This window comes from Heterodontus francisci, unplaced genomic scaffold, assembly GCF_036365525.1.
Source record: "Heterodontus francisci isolate sHetFra1 unplaced genomic scaffold, sHetFra1.hap1 HAP1_SCAFFOLD_124, whole genome shotgun sequence".
Taxonomy (NCBI): domain Eukaryota; kingdom Metazoa; phylum Chordata; class Chondrichthyes; order Heterodontiformes; family Heterodontidae; genus Heterodontus; species Heterodontus francisci.
Genome location: NW_027140322.1, coordinates 4075234 through 4098748, shown reverse-complemented (window position 1 = coordinate 4098748; position 23515 = coordinate 4075234). Strand labels below are relative to the sequence as shown.

The following is a 23515-nucleotide window of genomic DNA, read 5'->3' as shown; positions in this document are numbered from 1 at the left end:
CCTCTTTCCTGGTTCTGGAATCTCACTGTGTTCGTCCAATCAGTACTGAGCACGTAAACATGTGATCATTACAGCCACGCCCATGTCCCTACTTCTGCAGGTTAAATATATTCTGAGCCTGTCGCCACCCCATTCCCTTTGCAGCTGCTGTGTTGGTGGGAATATCCGGCTGCCTCCCGGTTCCCTGCTCGTTTGCACCGTTTATTACTATTTACCTTTCCTTTTTTTTCATGTGTAATATTTACTCCGATGTTCCTATCGATTCATGCCTGGTGAATGGGGAGGGTCCGTGCGCTGGGAAGTTGTGGGTTTAACACACTATAACCGCTTGATGGTACTTCTGATATTTTACAGAGACGATGAAGCTGAGACTGGTGAAGGTGTATGGTCCGTGCGCTAGGACCATGTGGGTTTAACACACTATCACCACTTGATGATATTTCTGATATTTTACAGAGACGGTGAAGCTGAGACTCGTGAATGGGGGCAGTCGGTGCGCTGGGAGAGTGGAGGTTCACTACAGGGGACAGTGGGGGGCTGTGGCTTCCTATCTCTGGGACCTGCCAGACGCCGCTGTTGTGTGTCGGGAGCTGGGCTGCGGGTCCGCAGTTTCTGCACCGGGTGGAGCTCACTTTGGGAAAGGGTCCAGAACCATTATGACGTTGGCTGTAAAGTGCAGCGGGACCGAGGCCGCTCTCCGGGACTGTAAGTCAGAGCAATGGGGTCTCTATTCCAGGCTACAGTCCCATGAGGCAGGGGTGATCTGCTCAGGTAAAAAGCTCGCTCAGTCTCTCATCTCCCGCCGCGGCTGATAGAATCTGGGAAGAAGCGAAAGTAAAACAATCCGGGACGGTCGGTACCCGGAAAGTCAGATGATAATAATTCCAGTAATTTCTGGTTAGATTTAATGTTAATATTAGGATCACTGTTTAAAATTATATCATTAGTACTATATTTAATAAATGTTCTCCACCAGGAGCAGCAAATACCTGATACTCAGCGCATTTACAATACAGCCAGAGAAGTTTCCATTGAGATTTTCCCTAATTCCGCAGTGAATGATCTGAATCGCAGGAAATTTCGCAATCTCAAACCCTCCATTCATCAACCCAGCAGCCGCTACCGGGCATGCACTGTCAGCCCGGCTGTCCACCTGCAGTGAGAGCTTGGCCTCGGATCTGATATATTACACATATTGTGAAGCTGAGACTGGGGAGCAGGGGAGGGAGGGAGGCAGGTTTTTCTGCCTCGGGGAGCCGAAGTAATGGGTCTGCAGTTATTGTGGGTATCACAAGAGGAAACTGCGCGTTAAGATCCCATCGCTGCCTACGCTTTGCCATTTACATTTTGGGAAATATTGAGGAAGTGAAATGCACAGAATATTAAAAAAAGGAGCTAAGATAGTTCAGGAAGTAGTTGAACGATCAAACTCAACATCGTTCAACTATTGGAAGAAAATTGGCAAGTTTTCCTGAAATCCTGGCCGGTTTCTGTAAGGAGGATAGTGATAGACTTCAAGAGGGCAAAGAGAGGCTGGTCAAATGGGCGGACACGTGGCAGATGACATTTCATGCAGAGAAGTGTGAACTGATACATTCTGGTTGGAACAAGGAGGAGAGGCAATATCACAGAGTCACTGAACTGTTACAGTGCTGAAGGGGGCTATTCGGCCCATCATGTCTGCATGGGCTCTCTGAAAGAGAAATTCACTCAGTTCTATTCCCCTGCCTTCCCTCCATAACTCTGCACAATCTTCCATTTCATATAACTGTTAATTCCCTTTTGAATGCTTCAATTGAACCTGCCTCCACCACGTTCTCAGGCAAACATTCCAGATCTGGAAAACTCGCTGCATGAAAAAGATTTTCCTCAAGTCACTTTAACTTATTTTACCAAATTCTTTAAATCTGTACCCTTTCCTTCTCGATGCTTTCACCAGTGGAAACAGTTTTTCTCTATCGAATCTGCCCAGAACCCTCATTGTTTTGAAAACCTCTATCAAATCAACTCTCTGCCTTCTCTTCTCCAAGGAAAACAGTCCTAATTTCTCCAATCTATCTTCCTAACTGAAATTCTTTATCCCTGGAAACATTCTCATGAAAAGTCTCTGTACTCTGTCCTATGCCCTCATATCTTTCCTCAAGTGCGGCGCCAGAATTGGATCCAATACTCCAGCTGAGGCCGGACTAGTGCCTTATACAATTGCAACATAACTTGCTTGCTCTTGTCCTCCATGCACCTATTAATACAGTCCAGGACAATGTATGTTTTATTAAACGTTCTCTCAAACTGGCCTGCCACCGTCAATGACTTATACACTATTAAACAAAGGTCCCTCTGCTCCTGTAACCTTTTTAGAATTGAACCCTTCATTTTATATTTTATCTCCATGTTCTTCCTACCAAAATGAATCACTTCATATTTCTCTGCATTGAACTTCATCCAACATTCTACCAACTTGTCAATGTCCTTTTGGAGATCTGCACTATCCTCTTCACAGTTCATAATACTTCCAAGTTTTGTATCATCTGCAAACTTTGAAATTGTGCCTGTGCACCAAGGTCTGGATCATTTATATATATAGAATGGGACCAGAATATTGAAGGATACGTCACATTTAGGAAGGGCAGGAAGCCACGATTATGTGGAGGCGTAGCTCTGTTAATTAATGATGATATTAGCGCAATAGTGAGGGATGACCTAAGTTCAGAAGACCAGGATGTAGAAAGTGTTCGGGTAGAGATGAAAAATCATAAAGGCAAGAAGTCACTTGTCAGAAGTGGTGTGCAGGCCACCTAACATTAACCAGGCTGTGGGACGGGGTATAAATGAAAAAATAATGGCAGCTTGTCAGAAAGGTACAGTGATAATTCTAGGGGTATTTTCACCTACATATAGACTGTAAAAAACAGTTGGGCAGAGGTAACCTAGATGAGGACTGCATAAAATATTTTCGGGATAAATTCTTGGAACAATACGTTATGGAGCCAAACAGAGAGTAGGCTATACTAGACCTGGTACTGTGCAACGAGATAGGAATAATTAATGACCTCACAGTTAAGGCGCCCCTAGGTAGCAGGGATCATGATATAATTGAATTTTACATTCAATTTGAAGGAGAGAAGAGTGGGTCCAAAACTAATATTTTAATCTTAAATAAGGGCAATTATGAGGGTATGAATGCAGAGCTCGCTAAAGTGAACTGGCAAATTAGGTTAAGGGATAGGTCAATAGAGATGCAGTGGCAGACATTTGAGGGAATATGTCAGAATACACACATTTCAACGAGAAAGAAACATTCCAAGGGTGGGACCCGCCATCCGTGGTTAAGTAAAACAGCCAAAAGTAGTATGAAACTTAAAGAAGAAGCCTATGACTACGCAAAGATGGGAGGCAGGTCAAAAGATTGGACAGAATATTTTTAAAAAGAAGCAAAGAATGAATAAAAGATTGATAAGGCAGGTAACATTAGAGTACGAGAGAATGGTATGTAGATATTTAAAGGAAGATAGCAAGAGTTTATATATATTTAAAAAAGAAAGGAGGCAACAAAGTGAGCGTTGAAATTCTAAAATGTGAGTCTGGGGAATTAATAATGCAAAATAAGGAGATAACAGATGAATTGAACATATATTTGGCATCGGTCTTCACTATTGAGTATAAAAGTAACATCCCAGTTTTAGCTGTAAGTCAGGAAAAGGAAGGGAGGGAGGAATTCAATAAAATTGCAAGCACCAGGGCGAAGGTACTGAGTAAATTGTTGGAGCTGCAGGCTGGCAAGTCCCCGGGACCTGATGGACTTTATCCTCGGGTGCTAAAAGAAGTGGCTAGTGAGGTAGTTGATGCGTTAATTTTAATTTTCCAACAGTCCCTAGATTCGGGGAAGGTTCATTTGGATTGGAAAATAGCGAATGCAACTCCTTTAGTCAGAAAGGGAGGGAAACAGTAATCAGGAAACTGCATGTCAATTAGTTTAACACCTGTCTTAGGGAAAATGTTACAAGCTATTATTAAATAACTTATAGCAGGGCATTTAGAAACATTCAAGGTAATCAGGCAGAGTCAACATGGCTTTGTGAAAGGGAAGTCATGTTTATACAATTGATTGGAATTATTTGAAAGAGTTACATGTGCTGTGGATAAAGGGGAACTGGTAGATGTATTGTACTTAGATTTCCAGAAGGCATTTGATAAGGTGCCACATCAAAGGCTATTGCCGAAAATAAAAGCTCATGGTGTGGGGGGTAACATATTGACGTGGATAGAAGATTGGTTAGCTAACAGGAAACAGAGAGTAGGCAGAAACGGGTCTTTTTTTTTTGTTGACAAGATGTAACGTGTGGTGTGCCATAGGGATCTGTGCTGGGGCCTCAACATTTTGCAAGTTATACAAATGATGTGAATGCAGAGACCGAAGGTATGCTTGCTAAATTTGTTAATGACACAAAGATAGGTAAGAATGTAACTTGTGAAGGGGACATTAGGAGTCTGCAAAGGAATATAGATAGATTAAGTGAGTGGGCAAAGGCCTGGAAAATGGAGTTTAATGTGGGAAAGTGTGAAATTTTCCATTTTGGCAGCAAGAATAGAAGGGAAGTATATTATCTAAATGGTGAGAGATTGCAGAGCTCTGAGATGCAGAGGGATCTGGGTGTCCGAGTGCATGAATTGCAAAACATTAGTATGCAGGTACAGCACGTACTAAAGAAAACCAGTAGATTGTTATCGTTTATCGCAAGTGGAATTGAATACAAAAGTAAGGAGGTTATGCTACAGCTATACAAGGTGTTGGTGAGACCACATCTGGAGTATTGTGTACAGTACTGGTCTCCTTATTTAAAGAATGATGTAAATGCGTTGGAGGCAGTACAGAGAAGGTTTACTAGACTAATATCTGGAATGGGTGACCTGTTATGCGAGGAAGGATTTGACAGGCTAGGCTTGCATCCTCTGGAATTTAGAAGAGGAAGTGGCGACATGATTGAAGCATATAAAATCCTGAGAGGTCTTGACAGGATGGATGTGGAAAAGATGTTTCCCCTTGTGAGAGAATCTCAAAGGAGGGGTCACTGTTTAAAAATAAGGCGTCGCCCATTTAAGACAGCGATGAGAAGAATTTATTTCTTTCAGAGGGTCGTGAGTCTTTGGAATTCTCTTCCTCAAAAGGCAGTGGAAGCGGATTCTTTGAATTTTTTTAAGGCAGAGGTAGGTAGATTCTTGATAACCAAGGGGGTGGCAGGTAATCGTGGGTAGGAGGAAATGTGGAGTAATCAGTTCAGCCATGAACGTATTGAATGGTGGAGCAGGCTCGAGGGGTTGAGTGACCGACTACTGCTCCTAATTCGTATATTCATATGTATGTTCTCATATAACAGGGTATATCTAATACATCCTCTTTATTAATTTTAAACCCCTCTAGTATTTGAATTACCTCCTCTTTAACCATTGCCTGGAGTGCATCTTCTCCCTTGGCAGAGACAGGTGCAAAGAATTCAGTTAATACCTTCATATGTAAATCACCTTTCTGATTCCTCATCGGCCCCACTCCTCCTTTTACTACCCTTTTACTATTTCTCTGTCTATAGAAAACTGTGTGATTTCTCTTAATGCTAGCTGCCAGTCCCTTTTCAAGGGTACAATTATAAAGTGGCTGCAGCCAAGAGTGACATGGGAGTATTTGTGATCAAATCGTTGAAGGTGGCAGGGCAGGTTGAGAAAGTGGTTAATAAGTCAATGGGATGTTGGCCTTTTTAAATAGTGGTATAGTGTAAAAAAGTAAGGAAGTTATTACGAACGTTTGTGAAACACTGGCTTCAACTCAACTGCCGTATTGTATTCTGGACAATTCTGGACACGGCATTTTAGAAGAATGTGAATGCTTTAGAATGGGTGTAGCAAGCATTTACACGGAAGATTCAAAGGATGAAAGACTTCATTTACATTGATAGATTCGAGAAACTGTCGTTGGTCTCCTTAGAACAGGGAAGGCTGCGAGGAAAATTGATAGAGGTGTTGAAAATCATGAGGTCTAGACAGAGTAGATAGAGAGGAAGTGCTCCTCTTGGCAGAAAGGTCAATAACCAGAGGACACTGTTATGCGGTGGATGGCAAAAGAACCAACAGTGACATGAGGAAAAACTTATTTATATAGCGAGTTTTCAGGATCTGGAAAGTGCTGCCTGCGAGTCTGTTGGAGACAGATTCAATTGTGGCTTTCAATACGGAAATGGACAAGCACCTGAAGATAAATTCGTTTCCTGGCTATGGGGAAAGGGCAGACGCATAGGACTAGCTGAGCTGCTCTTGCAGATAACCAGCATGGACACAACGGGCTGAATGGCCTCCTTCTGTGTTGTAAACATTCTATGATTGTATGCTGATTGTTGCATCTTGTTGGTGACAAACTGTCTGTCCAGTTCTTAAACTTAAAACTGTGAATGTGGTTTCAAGGTAATTAATTGCACATGAAGAGCTTTGAAAGGTGATCATGACAGACTGTATCAAAATGGCTACAAAACAGTCAACACAGTGTGGGTTAAAGGTAGTCATTCAGACTGACAAAAGGTGAGAATCCATGCCAATGGTCTATCGCTGTGCAAATGCTTTCTATTTTTCGGTCCATTCCTAAGATTACGGCACACAACATTCAGAAGCAGCTGAGCGCACAGCACAAAGCAAAGGTTTAGGGCCCGATAACATTATAGCTGTAGTGCTGAAGAACAGTACTCTAAAACAAGCTACAACTCTAGACCAGCTGATCCGGTACAGATACAACACTAGGATTCAACTGATATGGTGGAAAATTGCCCTGTTACATACTGTCGAGAAAAGCAGGGAAACACTGACCAGTTAGCACCCAATCAAACAACTCCCATCAACAGCAAATCCTTCCTTGTACTGGGTATGACTCCCCTTTCAACGTATTTCTCATAAATAAACATCAATCTTTTTTTGTATTTTCTATAGCTTTGTTAACCTGTTATTGCTATTTTATTGATTTTTATATCTGTACCTCTGAATCCCATTGTTCCTCGATGCAATTTAGATTATCATTGTCCAAGGAATCTGTGTTCTCAGTCTTCCTACCCAAATGCATAAGTGTACATTTATCTGCATTGAAATTCATTTGCAATTTCGTTAACGTCATGTATTTTTATCACAATCTGCCTTCGTATGAAACTATTGTCCCAAGAAAATATCATTGATGAATATTATAATTGTACCTCCCTTTTACGAGTCTGAACCATTTATGTTAAACATGAGCAACAGGACTCCTTGTACCAGTTCTTGCCACACAATACTTTTTACCCAGTTCCAACTGCTGATACAGTGCGTGTTCCTCAGTTACAGTCACGGCGACTGGGTAAGTTATAAATAAATAAATAAAAATTTTAAACATTATGGTCCTGTCACAGTATAAGCAGTAGTGATACAGAAAACACAGATTCATCAGTTTTGAAAAGAATGGAACGATCTGAGAACGAATAGTGCCAGATCTGTGATTAATCGGATGTGTATTGAAATATAAATATTTGTATTATTGTGATTATTAATGTATTATACTTATTATGATATAATACGCTTATTCAGATCACAGATCTCCTAGACTAACATCCGGAGACTCTCCATGCTCAGGCAGACTGGAGATCCAGTATGGTGAATACTGGGGAACAGTGTGTGACCTTGACTGGGATCTGAAAGACGCTAATGTGGTCTGTAGTCAGCTGCAGTGTGGAGTCGCCATGTCTGCGCCAAGATATGCTCATTTTGGAGAGGGCATTGGGCTCATACGGAGTGATATCTTTGAATGCATCGGAAACGAGACAAGTTTATTGGACTGCCGTCTTTTTCAAGGAACTCAGCAGGAGTGCAGCCATCGGAACGATGCCAGTGTGATCTGTTCCGGTGAGTACAGACTTACTGAAAAGCAGACAACTTCCTGCTTAATATTTGGAAAACTGAGGAAGGTGACATTGCCGTCTTTCTGTCTAAAAGGTTCATATTTAAACGAGTCATTATAGTTTACCATTACTGCTGTGGGTCTGGTGTAACGTGGTTCAAGATACCCACAATAGTTGATCAACAAGATGTTTCTAAATCCGAACATTATTCTGCAAGAAGCAGAATTTCCGCAAGTTTATTTATCACTGCACCGAATGTATATCTATAATTGCATATTGGCTGCAACAGTCGGGAGTTGACTAAATTAACATGCACTGGCCAATTTAGATACTTTAATGTGAGCACCACGAATGATCCGACATTTCAATAGCCTTTCAACCCTCCCTGCCCACGTTAACACTTACAGGGTATAAACGAACGGCTGTTCTTTAGCACTGCTCAGTGCAATCAGGCCTGAATTGAAAGATTGCAAAGTTAATTTATAGAATGTGTGCATTTTATATGCTAAATATGACAGGATCAGACACATATCCACATGATCAGTACAGAGCTGTCAGTTGCACCAGCCTACTCGAGCATTCAATCAGATCATACTTGATATGTTCCTCAAGTCTCTTTACCTGGCTTTGAACCAGATTCCTTGATACACCGAGCTAACAAAAATCGGTCAATATTAGTCTTGAAAATTTAGATTGAATGCAACATCCACAGCTCTTTACTTTGGGAGTTGTTAGGGAATGCTCCAGATTTCCACTACAATTATATAAAAATGTCTTTCCTGTTTGTTCTCTGAGGCCCAACTATCTTCTGGTGCTTGGTCCGTTACCTGCCCACCATCAAAATGTCAGAAGTTGGGCAAATTGCTGCTGATTGCATGATCTTTAGTTCCATTCATAATTACTCGAATAAGGAAACAGTTCATGACCACTTACATCAGGACATTATTTAGACTTGGGTATATAAGTAGAAAGTAACACACTCACCACCTCCGTGTCAGGTAATTACTATCTCTGACAAGAGAGAGAATAACACCTCCCCTAGCTATTATAATCAGTGAATTCACTACCACTGTAAAATCCTGCTGGGTTTTGTCAGTGACAGGGAACCTCACCATTCAGAAAAATGCTGAGGCGACGGGAGCATGTCAGATGATGGGTATTCTGTGGCAAGTAGCTCACCTGCAGAATTCCCAAAGACATTCCTGCTGCTGAACGGCATAGGCTAAGAATATTAAAGGACAAGGCTCTTACACATTTCAGGGAACCCACCCACAGTTTCTGTAATCCTGTTTCATAATGAGAGGAGGCAGTGGCGTGGTGCTAATGTCACTGGACTATCAATCCAGAGGCCCAGGCTAATGCTGGGGACACTGGTTCAATTCCCACCACCGCAGCTAGTGGAATTTAAATTCAGTTAATTAATATGGAATTGAAAACTAGTCTCAGTAATCGTGACCATGAAACTATTGTCGATTGCCATTAAAAGAAAATCTTGCTCATTAATGTCCTTCGTGGAGGAAATCTGCCATTCTTACTGGTCTGCCCTACATGTGATTCCAGAAAAACAGCAATGTGGTTGGTTCTTAATTTTCCTCTGACATAGCCGAACAAGCCACTCACTTGTGAAGGGCAACTAGGCATGAACAACGAATGCTCACCTTGCCAGCGACACCCACATCTCATGATTGATTAAAAAAACAGAAACACTTGAAGCCAAGGAATCATTCCAGTATAATAAAAACAAGAAATGCTGGTCCCGCTCAGCAGGCCTGGCAGCATCTGTGAAAAGAGAAGCAGGGTTAACGTTTCGGGTCAGTGATCCTTCTTCAGAACTCCAGTATCTCTTATGCTGCATACTCTCCCTGGTCAATATATCCTTTTTAACAATGTATTGCCCACAGCTGAACACTACAACAGATGTGGCCAGACCAGGGTTTTTGTTTTGCCCCTGTAGCATCATTTCTAGCCCCTTGTATTCCAATCCTCTAGATATAAATCCCAGCATTCCATTAGTTGTTTTGATGTTCGTTCCCGTACTTGCCCATGAGCCTGAAGTCTCTTTTCCATGTGCTGCTTCCGGCTTTTCACCATTTAGAAAGTTCTGTAACCTTTTAAAGTCCAAATTGGACACCTCACAATTGCCAATCTTGAAATAGTTTTACACAGTTACTGATTTTTTTTGTTAAGTTATGCTTAAAATATACATGATTGCAATATGGCTGATTTTTTTCAATGGCAATATTGAATATGTCAATGATATGTGGCTTTCTTTCCAGCCATCTAAATCATTGCTAAATAGTGGAGGTTCCTGTGGGACGGCACTATCACATCCTGCCAGTTAGGTTGTCTGCCCATTATCCCTGCTGTCAGCCTCCTGAGCAGTTAATAATTTGCCCTGAATCCAATGACCTTCAACTTTAGCCAACAATCAGTTATGAGGGATTTTGTTGAGTGCTTTCTGGAAGTTCATCTGAATAACATCCATTGAGGTTCCCCTGTCCTCTACTTTAGTTACCTTCACAAAACAATTGATCAGGTTCATCAGGCATGATCTACCTTTTACAAATCCATGCTGGCTCTCACTGATTGGCTGTAACTTTTCAAGGTGATCAGACACTCCATCTTTAAACGTATACTCTAGCAATTTCCTGACAATAGCTGTTAGGCTAACCAATCTATAATGTCCTCGTTTCCCTCGCTAACCTTTCTCAAATAGCCGTGTGACAATTGCAATTTTCTAATTACTGTCCCAGCAGTTTGATCTCAATCATTAACAAAGTGATGGAAGGTGTTGTTTACAGTGCTATCAAGCAGAATTTTCCAATAAATTACTCACTGATGTTCAGTTTGGGTTTTCTCGGACCACTCAGCTTCAGACCTCATTGCACCGTTTGTACAAACATGAATGAGAAAGATAAATTCCTGCACTGAGATGAGAGTGACTGTCCTCGACGTCAGGGCAGCATGTGGCCACGTGTGGCAACAAGGAACCTTAATAAAAGTTCTGTCCATGTAAATACTGAAGCACAGTAATTATTATAATTCCTGCCATTTCCTTATTTTCATTTATATCACAACTGCCATTGTAATGAGACCACATTGCTCTTAATGACAATATATTTCTGAAGTTATTGTCAAAATTTGTAGCTCTTGTGATCTGTTTTGTCATCCTTTGTTTTTCTTTGTATCGCTGCCATTCACGAGGATCTGAGCAATGTTGTTTTTTTGAATTTTTGCATGATTTTGATTTTGTTGTGTCTTGCATGCCGGTCTAGTATAGACAAGGTGGAGTTTTGAATTGGACCATTCAATGCGGTGGTCTTTGAGTTGAGCTTGCTTGACGATGGCAGTCTTGTCCCATTCACTGCATTAGGGAAGCTATGGAGATCAATAAACACCATACTGTCCCCCGAACAGTGGCCTGTTCCTCAGTGAATATCTGGCATTTTCTACACAAGAAACGCACCAACACCTGCTCTGCCACCAACATACCACCACCAGAACAGTAGTATGGATTGATTTGCCACGATGCACAATAGCTGACCAATCAGCAGCAAGAACAATAGCATATACTGACCTATCATCTTCTTCTTTGGCCTCCTTATCTCGAGAGACGACGGATAAGCGCCTGGGGTGGTCAGCGGTGTGTGGAGCAGCGCCTGGACTGGCTATAAAGGCCAATTCCAGAGTGACAGGCTCTTGCACAGGTGCTGCAGAACAATGTGTTTGTCGGGGCTGTTTCACAGTTGGCTCTCCCCTTACGCTTCTGTCTTTTTTCCTGCCAAATGCTAAGTCTTTTCGACTCACCACACTTTAGCCCCGCCTTTATGGCTGCCCGCCAGGGAATATAATTAACAGACCAATAACAGCCAGAACAGGAACATGTAACAACCTATCAGTAGTAAGATCCTGTCCACATTCCCGTTCTGCACTACATATAAACGGACAGGTTCCACCAGATCCAACTATTTCTCCAGACAATGGACAGAGTGCACTGCCCAAAACGTCGAGGTCTGCCAATATTTCTAACAATTCTATTATCAAGAAAGCAACTGCTATTTTCAGCGCAAATGCACGTGATGTAAAACCGTAAAATGGTCTTACTCAAATGTTGCATCTTTCAATTATCCCTTTCCCTGTACTACCTAGATATACTACATTTCCAACTGTGCTCTACCCATTAACCCCGTCTCCCACCAACCTCCCCTCACCCATTTGCCAGTTTAAGGTTCCTGTAACAACCCTATTTATCCTTTATTCTGGGACCCTGATCCCAACCCGATTCAGGTGAAGCACATTCCAGCAGAATAGTTCTTTAATATCCCAGTACAGGTGACTGCGTCCCATAAAACGTAACACCTCTTTCCAACACCATAACCTTCAACCACGTGTTCATCTCCCTCATCTTTTTTTCTATGTCAATGTGCAAGCGGCTTGTATAATAATCCTTGAGATCTTCTTTTTTCTTTCAGCTCCTGGTACTCTCTGAAAAGAACCTCTTGCCTCCTCTTTCCCATGCGATCAGTCCATACATGGTCCACAAGGAATGGATATTTCCCCTCCATTCTTGCAATCTGCTTTGAGATATCCCTCACTTTGCACAAGTTGGGCAAATACTGTGTGGGAGTCTTAATACCCTAATTATTGAATCACTTAAAAGTATCACATTATGCTCCACTCCTCCTCCCGTTGAACTGCTTCCTATTCCAAGGTAACAAGGTCAACATTCTGGCTGTCCTTCTGACAGACTTTATCCTTATCCTCAGAAATAGCCAGTACATTGTTCCTGTTGGATAGATTCACTTTTTGCATATCCTCGATCTCCATCTCATGTGGATTTCCATTACTGTGCACTATAATCTGCAACAAACTCATTCTGATCCTGCAGCTCACTACAAGGTGTGATTGAAATCTGCAGCAAACTGTCCAATGCACCTCTTGCTCCCATTGGGGTTTCTCCAATTCCCACACCAGCTCTATGACCCTGAGCCACAGAGTTTCCAGATAGAGACATCTGCTACAGACATGTTCCCTCAGGACAGTTCAGTTACTCACAATTTCCAATATCCGGAAAAAAAACTGGTTTGCCAGAACTTAGTCTTTCTTTATTTTAGACGTAAAATTATGTGCAGTTGCTTTTTAGTTTGAAAGCTACTTTACTGGTTAGCTAAAGCCAAAACACGAAGCACTCACCAATTAACGTAATACTGATTTGCAACTTACCCACGCCCTCTCATACTCTGACCTAACAATTGCTTCACTGAAGGAGTTTCCCCTCTATTTGCCTGTTATCTGCCTCTCCCAATGGACTCTGCTGCTGCTGGCTGTGGTTCTGTTTTAAATCGGTGACTCCATTCACTTACTCAAGCTTAACAGACAAAACAAAGCACCTCCATCCAAACACACGCCCTCTACTATCTAGTAGGACAAGGACAGCAGATGGATGGGAACATCACCGCCTGAAATTTCCACTCCAAGGCACACACCATCCTGACTTGGAATTATATCATCATTCCTTCACTGTCCCTCGGTCAAAATCCTGGATCTCCCTTCCTAACAGATCTGTGGGTGTAGCGAGAGTACTTGGACGGCATTGGTACAAGAAGACGGCTCACCACAATCTTTTCCAGGACAATTAGGGATGGATAGGAAATGCCAGCCTCGACAACACCCCATCCCCTGTGAAATAATAAAAAAAGAATGTTCCCCCTCTTCTTACTCTCAGCAAATTCCAACTTCCCACTTTGTTCCTAATGAATTCAATCAACATTTTGAACTGTGGTTACGCTCTGTACCGTACCTGAAGTTTACTTACATCGGTCTTTTCGGGCACATTCAAGTTGCCACAGTTTAGACAGATTCCAGCTTACAGTATTTACCTCTATTCGGGCAATCACAGCTGATTGACTTCTCACTGCTCACCTGAATTGCACTGTTAACTGCTAACAATGAACTGCCTTGCAGTTTGTTTTGAAGTTCAAGTTAAATTCTAAATGTTAAGGCCATATTTCAGTCTTAGCCACTAATTACCAAATTATAAACTTCCCACTCTGTTTATAACACATGCAGCAAAAGGTACAATTTTTGTTTACTCCCTTTGCCTTAACTGCAACTGCCGAACAGCATTGCAGAAGAACATTCCCCCTGCAGACAATTGCAGTACAAAATGAAGGTCCTGACATCGGTTTCAAGGGCAAATAGAGTTGAGCAATAACTGCCACCTCTGCCAGTGATGCCCACATCCCTCAAAAAGAAATGCAGCTCCTAAATGGCCTTGTTTGATATTCGTTCTCCAAATATTCTATCGCGCATCTGTCAAACTCCTTAAACATTTTAAACACATCAACTAGATAAGCTCTAAAGTATCTAAATTTAATCTACGACAAACAAAGTTTATGCAACTTGTCTTCATAATGTAACGCTTTAAGCATTGTTGTCATTCTGGTGACTCTGTCCTGAACCGCCTCCAAAGCAAATGGTTTTGTGAAGTGCGGTGCCCAAAAGCGGCAACAAATACAACAGAAACATCACATCCTTCTGACTTCTATATTGCAAGACCCAAGAGATAGAGACCAACAATCTATTAACGTTTGCAAGAAGAGCTCTTAATTTTTGAGTGTTCATCCAACTTCTTAACGAGGTTCTGCAGTAATTATTGTGATGAAAGGACACAGACCTGAAACGTAACTCTCTTGCTCACTCCACAGATGCTGCGAGACCTGCTCAGTATTTCCAACATTTTCTGATTTATTTCAGATTTCCAACATCCGCAGTATTTTGCTTTTGAGCTGCTGTCGTAATTTGAATTGTTTTGAACAGATAATTTGTGTAAAGTATGGATAGATGATCGTGGTAGATAAGATACAACTTTTTACCTATTTTCCGTTTTGCTGTTTCTATGTGGAGGATGATTTATAAATTATTTGGATCTGGATTTGTTTCCAATACAGGGAAACATGGACCCCGATTAGTTGATGGGATGAACAGATGCTCTGGAAGGGTGGAGGTGCTACACAGAGACCAGTGGTGGACGCTGTGTGACCTTTACTTTGATATGGAAGACGCCAACGTGGTCTGTGAGCATCTTCAGTGTGGGACAGTAAACTCAATCCCAGGAGGAGCTCACTTTGGGAAAGGAACCGGTCCAATGTGGAAGGAAAATTACAGGTGTCGGGGAAACGAGACGCGATTGTGGGATTGTCCTGTTTCATCCTGGGATCAATTCAGCTGCTCACATGAAAATGATGCCAGTGTCATCTGTACGGGTGAGTCATCTCAGTCAATTGAACTGAAATACACCAAATGTTCTGCTGTCAAGCATCATTGACTATTTCCACAGGTCGCTGATTCACTAGTTTTGCTGATCCCATGTTTCCTTTGACACTAAGATTCTGAGATGTGTTTGTGGGTTTATTGGTCTGAATTAAATTACAAATGCATCCAAGAGCTTCACTCCAATAAACATTGAATGCATACAATGTCTCGTTATTAGTACTTATCGTCATATAATACCTCTTTCCGGGTAAATCTAGGGCATTATTCAAGGGCTATAGAATCAGCAAGATGCTCCCAGGACCACTGCCATAGAATGGAAATGTTGCTCGAGCATTGAAACTGTTATCAATGTTGGCCGTTCAAATATGAATTATCTGGAATTCTCAGCAAAGATCAGTTGTACAATAGAAAACACTGTGAACTTTATTCCAGCTAAATAGCGTAAGATAAATGTTAATTTCCATTACACCAAGTGCAATAAAATTATAGTGAGTGAAGTAACTCGTTATTTCACCAATGTGCTATGTCTTGGATTATTTCACAAACTTGATGTAAATTACAATTCTGCCAGTTTCCAGGATTACATTTATCTCTCAGCCAGCACCCTCATATAACAGATTATCTGCTCAGTTATCTGATCACTGTATGTGGGACATTGCTCTATGCAAAAGTGCTCCCACATTTCACAATTTAAAATATAGGTAATAAAAACAGTAAGTGCTGGAAATACTCAGAAGATCTGGCAGCATGTATGTTGAGTGAAACAATATCAACCTTTCATTTTGCGGATCTTTAATCTGAACGTAGAGATTTAACAGTTGTTAAAGAAAGGGGAAAGCAAGGAAAGAACAAAAGGAATAGGCTGCGATATGGTAGAAGACAGGAGAGACTAAATGGCAAAAGGGACAATGCAAAGCAAATAGATTTGGAATGGGCCAAGTAAAAAGCACATTTATAGGTGTACATTGGAAGTAGGAAAAGGGGTAAGGAATAAGATCTGAAATTGCTGAACTCAGGGTTGAATCACAAACGTTGTAAGGAATCTCGTGGAATGATGAAGTGCTGTTCCACAAACTTATGTTAACCTTCATTGGGAATGTGTAGGGGAAAGTGGATGGAGAGGTCAGAGTTGGAGTGGAATAAAGAATGAAAATGACAGGCAACTGGAAGCTGAAGGTAAAGCTTGCAGACTGAACAAAGGTGTTTTGCAGACTAATCACTTAATTGTGTTTGGTCTGCCAATGTAAAGGAGATAGCATCATGATTAGTCAACAGAGTAAATGCAGGATACTAACGAGGAAGCATTAAAAGTAAATCGCTGTTTCACTTGGAAGCAGTGCTTGGGGGCTTGGGTGTGAGAAAAGTACACGTAACTGGGAAGTGGCAGCATCTCTCGCGCTTTCATGGAATGCTCCTGTGGGAAGGGGTGCTGAGAATGATTGCAGAGTGCATCAGGATGTCACAGAGCGAATGGTCCCTTCAGAATGTTAAAAGTGGAGGGAAGGGGAAGATGTGCTTGGTAATGGCATCACATTGAAGGTGGTGGAAATGGTGGAAGATCATGTGTTGAATATGGAAGCTGGTGGAGTGGAAGGTGAGAAGAAGCAGAATCCTTTCATGGTTCTGGGAGGGGGGAAAGGGTGAAAGCAGAAGTATGGAAAATGGAATGGACGTGCTTGAAGGCCCAATCAACTATGGTGGGTGGATGAGGAGGTGAGGAGAGTCCTTGGTTGAGGGAAAAGGAAGACATATCTGGAAGCACTGGTATGGAAGGTTGCATCACCAGACAGATACAATGCAGGTGGAGAAAGTGGAAGAATGTGATAGATTCATTAGAGGAAACGGGGTGTGAGGAATCATAAACAAGGTAACTGTGAGAGTCACTGGGCTTACCCTTTATATTGGTTAATAACCTATCCCCAGAATCAGAAACAGAGATGTTGAGGAAGGGAATGGAAGAATTGAAGATGGACCATGTGAAGATAAGGAGGAGAAATTGGAAGAAACGTTGATGATATTGTCAAGTGTAGGGCGAGAGCAGGAAATATCAGTACATGTGGAGAGGAGGACAACCTTCAGTCCGGCGGGTCTGTCACCTACTGCATTAGTGACTGCAAATCAAAAGTGCTTCATTGCCTGTGAGGCAGTTTAAGACGTTATCGGAAGCATTGTGTCAAATTAAACTTGTCTGTTTCTCTCCATATTGGTTAAAAGGAACTGTCATCTGTCAGGAGCCATTTAAAATCCCTATTCCACCCTTCGATCTCATCACTTATCTATAGGCAGTATTTGCCGCGCTCAACCCCACTTAATTTTACCCTTTTTGCTCAGTTTAGTCAGCGGAAGCTACTCGGTATGCCACTAAAATGTATTTACTGAGAAAAGGTAATGGTGAATAACATCTTCTGACAAGCCTTCTGTACAATGATGACAGAAATAGTAACCATTAACATTAATAACTTTTCTGGTGGCAGTAAATTATGAGACATTTTGCTTCCATTTCACCATTCTCAATGTGTTTAATATTGTAGATGAAAATTGGTCACTAAGGCTGACTAACGGAGGCAGCCAATGTGATGGGCGAGTGGAGATTTACCACACCGGCAGCTGGTGGAGATTTCAGGATAGACTCTGGACCCTGAATGATGCCAACGTGGTCTGCACACAGCTGGGCTGCGGTGAAGCGACAGCCGCTTATAACTATTCAAAGGACGGAGAGAGTAAAGGACCCGTCTGGGTGAATGATGTCCAATGTGAAGGAAACGAATTGCAGCTCCAGAACTGCAGCTTATTCACATTGAATTCGACTCTCACTGACAGTATGGATGTTGGGGTCCTGTGTTCAGGTGAACAAATTCTTCACTGCTTTTACAAAAACATAAAAGTGAAATGTCTAATCTGCTGAGAAAAGTGATAATATAGGTTACTTGTTCCTGGGTGTCTCAAGCCAGTCATTTCACTCGAGGAGAGTGGGTGAGGATGGTGGGCGGTGGGGGAGCTGGGGCTGGATGGCGTGGTGTGCAGAGAGAGAGGACACGGACACAATTAACCAGCAAGAACTATTTTTGACAGAACTTTCAGTAAGCATTCATCAAAAGAAGTTTAACAGGAGTGCAATTAGACAAAAAACTGACACAGAGCCAAACACAGAGATGTTTCCGGTGGAAATTCTGATCTGGGGTTTAGATGGTTAAAAGCAAGACTGAAAGTTGTCGGGGATGGAAGTGCGTAATGTACAAGAAGGTAGATTCAGAGAAAAGCAGAGCTCTTGAAATGATTCAGGCTGGAGGCGGTTATACTGATGCCAGGGGGAGCGCATGAAGGTGTCTGAACATGAAGATCATAACTAACAACTCGAGGCATTGGTGGCTGGGAAACCAGTGAATGCAGTGGCGCTCCTGAGAGAGGCTTCATGTGGGGCAGGCAACAAAACTTTGGATGAGCTGATGTTCCTGGAGGGTGCAGGATGGGTGATCACCCAGGAGAACATTGAAATATTCGGGTTTGCAGGCAACAAAGCATGGGTGAACATTTCAGCAGCAGATGGGCTGAGGCAGGAAGGAGGGTGAATGATGAGAGAGGTGAAAGATAACGGCCTTGTGATAAAGAGAATATGAAATTGGAATCTCAGCTCTGGTATCAAATCCGGCACCGAGCTTGCAATCAGCTGCATTGTACAGTATATAAGTGGAGATAACTGGGTGGGAGTTGTTCTGTTGTAAGTGTCATTCGGCTGTGCATAAAAGTAGACAGTTGTTTTGGACTATATGCTTGAAAGTTCCATTGTGCAGCATGTAAATACGGGCATATGTTCTGGAGATGTTGCATTATGCAGAATGCAAGTGCGGACAGGTGCTTTGGGGTTGTTCGAACGAGCATTTATTTACATATGAAAGAGTAGAACTTACAACATCTGTGATCAATACATTTCAGCATTTCACGTCAGACGTTTACAGTGCCGAATGGTTATGACACACTCAGTCACTGGATAGAGTAGAGTATGTGTATGTCATCTTGTTCTTCAGTTCGGTAAATGTTAAGCTCTACCCAGCAGTTATGTCCGCCTACAGAAGCCATGTGTCTTCTCCTTGTCTTCAACTTCTCTGTCTGATGGGTCACATCGCTGATTTTGATTCTGCAAAGTGCCTGACGTAATTAGTCCAATCAGTTTTGTCCACACCAGTTTAAATACTGGTTTCCTGCTCAGCCAGGAGGTCTGTACATCTGGAGTTCAATTGTCCATGGGAACTTCCTGATCCTGTCCAACATTTTGCAGAGAGATCCTGTTTTCTGCCCTCTTTGGTCCGGTCCAACAGTCATATATTGATAATTAGTAGTTTAGTTCATTGATCTTTTACAGACAATAGCAATTGATAATGTGCCTCACAAGTTTCGTTTGCTCATTGAACATAATAGCACCAGCCTGTCTGAACAGAGAGGTCTGCATATTCTCTGTTCAGACGTGTGCTTTATCTCTAAAATTACTCAAATGTCTTCATTGTCTAAGACAGAGTCCCATCCTTGCAAATGTAAGTGATTCTGTTATGCAATTAACATTAAATTGATTTATGATAATGTTATAATGAACACAATCCTCAAACATAGTTCGACACGAAGATACTGCATATTGCAAAGCTGATGTTTAAGAGTAGTACATCTGGAGGTTACATTCTCCATTATTAAGCCGAAGTAATAAATAGGGTAGATTAAACAAATTCTAGCCTTGCTAGTGACACCCACAACCCCTGCAAGAATTAAAAATAAAACAGAAAGGCACGGTGACATCTGGCCATCTGTCTGGTTATATAATCCTGAATGGATCAATCGCATAAAGCATCATCGGGTCCTACTCTTCTTCACTAAAACCACGCGTTAGATGAAGATCATCCAGGAAGGCAAGGAAAATGCACAGCATATCTTCTCCATCATAAATCTTCACCCTGAACCACTCCCCTGCCTCGTCCACCCTCAACTCCAAAAATAAGTGAGAGGAGCTCGTGGACTTTTTGTTCCAACGTTCAAAAATATCTGTTCAGTCGCCTTGCCCTATTTTCCTTCCTTCCCCAACCCACCAGGCCTAACTTCCTAACTGTTCCCCACCCCACTCCAAACCATCACCCTGAATTCGCATTTCTTGTTTCTCTACTTGACACTTCAAGCTCTCTCTGAACCTGTGCTGTTGATGAAATCCACATCTTGCTGCCTACATCTTATTTCTACCAAACTACTGAGCGCACACATTCTCTTCCTGGTTCCCATGTTAGCTGACAATATTAAAGATTCTCTCTCTCTCTTCAGGTTCAGCCCCCTCCCCTTCAAATCATCTGTCATCACACACCTCTTTTCAGAACGGAACCATTGACCACCTGTCCATGCAAATTACTGTCCCAGATCTAGAACATAGAACATAGAACATTACAGCGCAGTTCAGGCCCTTCAGCCCTCGATGTTGCGCCGACCTGTGAAACCATCTGACCTACACTGTTCCATTTTCATCCATATGTCTATCCACTGACCACTTAAATGCCCTTAAAGTTGGCGAGTCTACTACTGTTGCAGGCAGGGCGTTCCACGCCCCGACTACTCTCTGTGTAAAGAAACTACCTCTGACATCTGTCCTATATCTATCACCCCACAAGTTAAAACTATGTCCCCTCCTGTTTGCCATCACCATCCGAGGAAAAAGGCTCTCACTATTACCCTGTCCAACCCTCTGATTATCTTATATGTCTCTAATAAGTCACCTCTTATCCTCCTTCTCTCTAACGAAAACAACCTCAAGTCCCTCAGCCTTTCCTCGTAAGACCTTCCCTCCATACCGGGTAACATCCTAGTAAATCTTCCCTGCAGCTTTTCCAAAGCTTCCACATCCTTCCGATAATGCGGTGACCAGAACTGCACGTAATACTCGAGGTGCGGCCGCACCAAAGTTCTGTACAGCTGCAGCATGACCTCGTGGCTCCGAAACTCGATCCCCCTACCAATAACAGCTAACACACCATATGCCTTCTTAACAGCTCTATTAACCTGGGTGGCAACTTTCAGGGATTTATGTACCTGGACACCAAGATATCTCTGCTCATCTACACTACCAAGAATCTTCCCATGAGCCCAGTATTCTGCAATCCTGTTACTCCTTCTGAAGTGAATCACCTCACACTTTTCCGCATTAAACTCCATTTGCCATCTCTCAGCCCAGCTCTGCAGCCTATCTATGTCTCTCTGTAACTTGCAACATCCTTCGGCACTATCCACAACTCCACCGACCTTCGTGTCATCCGCAAATTTACTAACCCACCCTTCTACACCCTCATCCAGGTCATTTATAAAAATGACAAACAGCAGTGGCCCCAAAACAGATCCTTGCGGTACACCACTAGAAACTATACTCCAGGATGAACATTTACCATCAACCACCACCCTCTGCCTTCATTCAGCTAGCCAATTTCTGATCCAAAGCACTAATTCACCTTCAATCCCATACTTCTGTATTTTCTGCAATAGCCTACCGTGGGGAACTTTATCAAACGCCTTACTGAAATCCATATAGACCACATCCACGGCATTACCCTCATCCACCTGTTTGGTCACCTTGTCAAAAAACTCAATCTAACTGTTCGTACCTCGCCAAAGTCCTTGAATGTGTTGCCGCCTCCCAAATCCATGCTCATCTTTTATGGATCTGCATGTTTCAGTTCCTCAAATCAGATTTATAGCCACACCACAAGACCAAAACAACTCTTATCAAAGTCATTAATGACATCCTAATTGATTGTTACAAATCTAAATGATGCCTCCTCCTTATTCTTGACTTGCAAACAGCTTTTGATATGAATGATCATAAAATTCTGCTCCAACCCTTCTCCATTATCACCCGGCTGGGTGTGACTACACTCAGCTGGTTCTAGTCTTATCGACACAGTCATAGTCAGAAAGTTACCTGCAATGACTTCTCTACCCGCTCCTGCAAAGTCACCTATCGTGTCACCGAAGGATCTATCCTTCGACACCTCATTTCTCATTTGCATGCGGCCTTTCAGTGATATCTGCAAAAACAACCTTAGTTTCCACATGTATCTCACACAGTATCCAACTCTCCCTTCCATCCAACTCTCTTGATCCATCCACAGCCTGTACACTGTCAGAATTCCAGTCTGACATTCAGTCCTGCATCAGCAGAAAATTCCACCAACTCAGTGTTCAAAAGATAGAAACCATCAGTACCCCTTACATCTGTTCCCTTGCCACCAACCCCATTTCTCTCGATGCCAACTGTGTGTGACTCAGGCAGACTGCTTGTGATCTTTGAATTATATTTGACCCCGACGTGAGTTCCCTATCACATGATGAACACTGTCTATTTTCACCTCCATAGCATCACCCGACTTTACCCTTATCTGGTCTTGTCGATTGCTTTGTTCCTCTAGACTCGATTATTCTAATGCACTCCTGGCTTGCTTCCCTCATTACAAGCTCTGCAAAATCTGCTGTCTCGACCAAGTGCCAAACAGCCATCTGCCCTGTACTCGCTGACCTACATTGTTCAGCAATGCGCGATTTTAAAATTCTCATCCTATTTTCAAATCCCTTCTTCGCTTCACAGCTCCTGTCTTTGCAATCGCCTCCAGTCTGACAGCTCCCAGTTCTGGCTTCTTGAGCATTCCTGATTTTAATAGCGCAGCATTTTCGGCCGTGCCTTTAGCTGCGGAGGTCACACGCTGCAGAATTACTTCCTTAAATCTCTCTGCATGGCAACTCCTCTTTCCTGCTTTAAGACGCTCCATAAGAACTAACTCTTTGACTAAGATTTTGGTTATCTGACCCAATGTATTTTTTGGTGCTCCATACTAAAATGTCTTTGATATCACTGCTGTATCGCGCCTTGGGATGTTTTATCACATCAACGGCGCTAGATAAATGCAATTCACTTGTTATTCAAAGTAAAGGAAATAGGAGAGGGCATGAAATGTCTGAACAAGATAACAAATAAGGGTAACATACATGTACCAGGAACAGATACAGTTATATAACATGAGTATAAATTGACTGTCACTCGTGCGAGCGATTGCCTGCACAACAACACACATAGTGTTTAACACATAAAAGGGGAACTGGAGACCATAGCTTGTCAAAGCCAGATGTAGAAGGCTATCTGAACCATTTATGTTCTTTGCATTCAATGTAAGAAGTAAGTGTAAACAATTCCGTTGTTTAGTATTATTTACCTGTCAAAGGCACATTTAACGAGTACCTTTTTTAAGCTGGTGATGGTGCAATGATTGTATTGAGTGATGAGGTGAATGTCTATTGGAAGTATAATCCTCCTGTACTGTTGTCCA

The 23515-nt window shown here is 42.2% G+C and overlaps 1 protein-coding gene across 1 annotated transcript; it reads left to right on the top strand.

Annotated features, from left to right (window-relative positions):
* Nucleotides 1-250: 250 nt before the first annotated feature.
* LOC137359249 (scavenger receptor cysteine-rich type 1 protein M130-like) lies at nucleotides 251-17892 on the top strand (the record flags this gene model as incomplete). Its single annotated transcript, XM_068025308.1, has 5 exons — nucleotides 251-334; nucleotides 457-771; nucleotides 7591-7905; nucleotides 14852-15166; nucleotides 17708-17892. Coding segments are annotated over exons 2-5 (930 nt in total), but the record flags the coding sequence as incomplete, so codon positions are not given.
* Between the last annotated feature and the right edge of the window lie 5623 nt (nucleotides 17893-23515).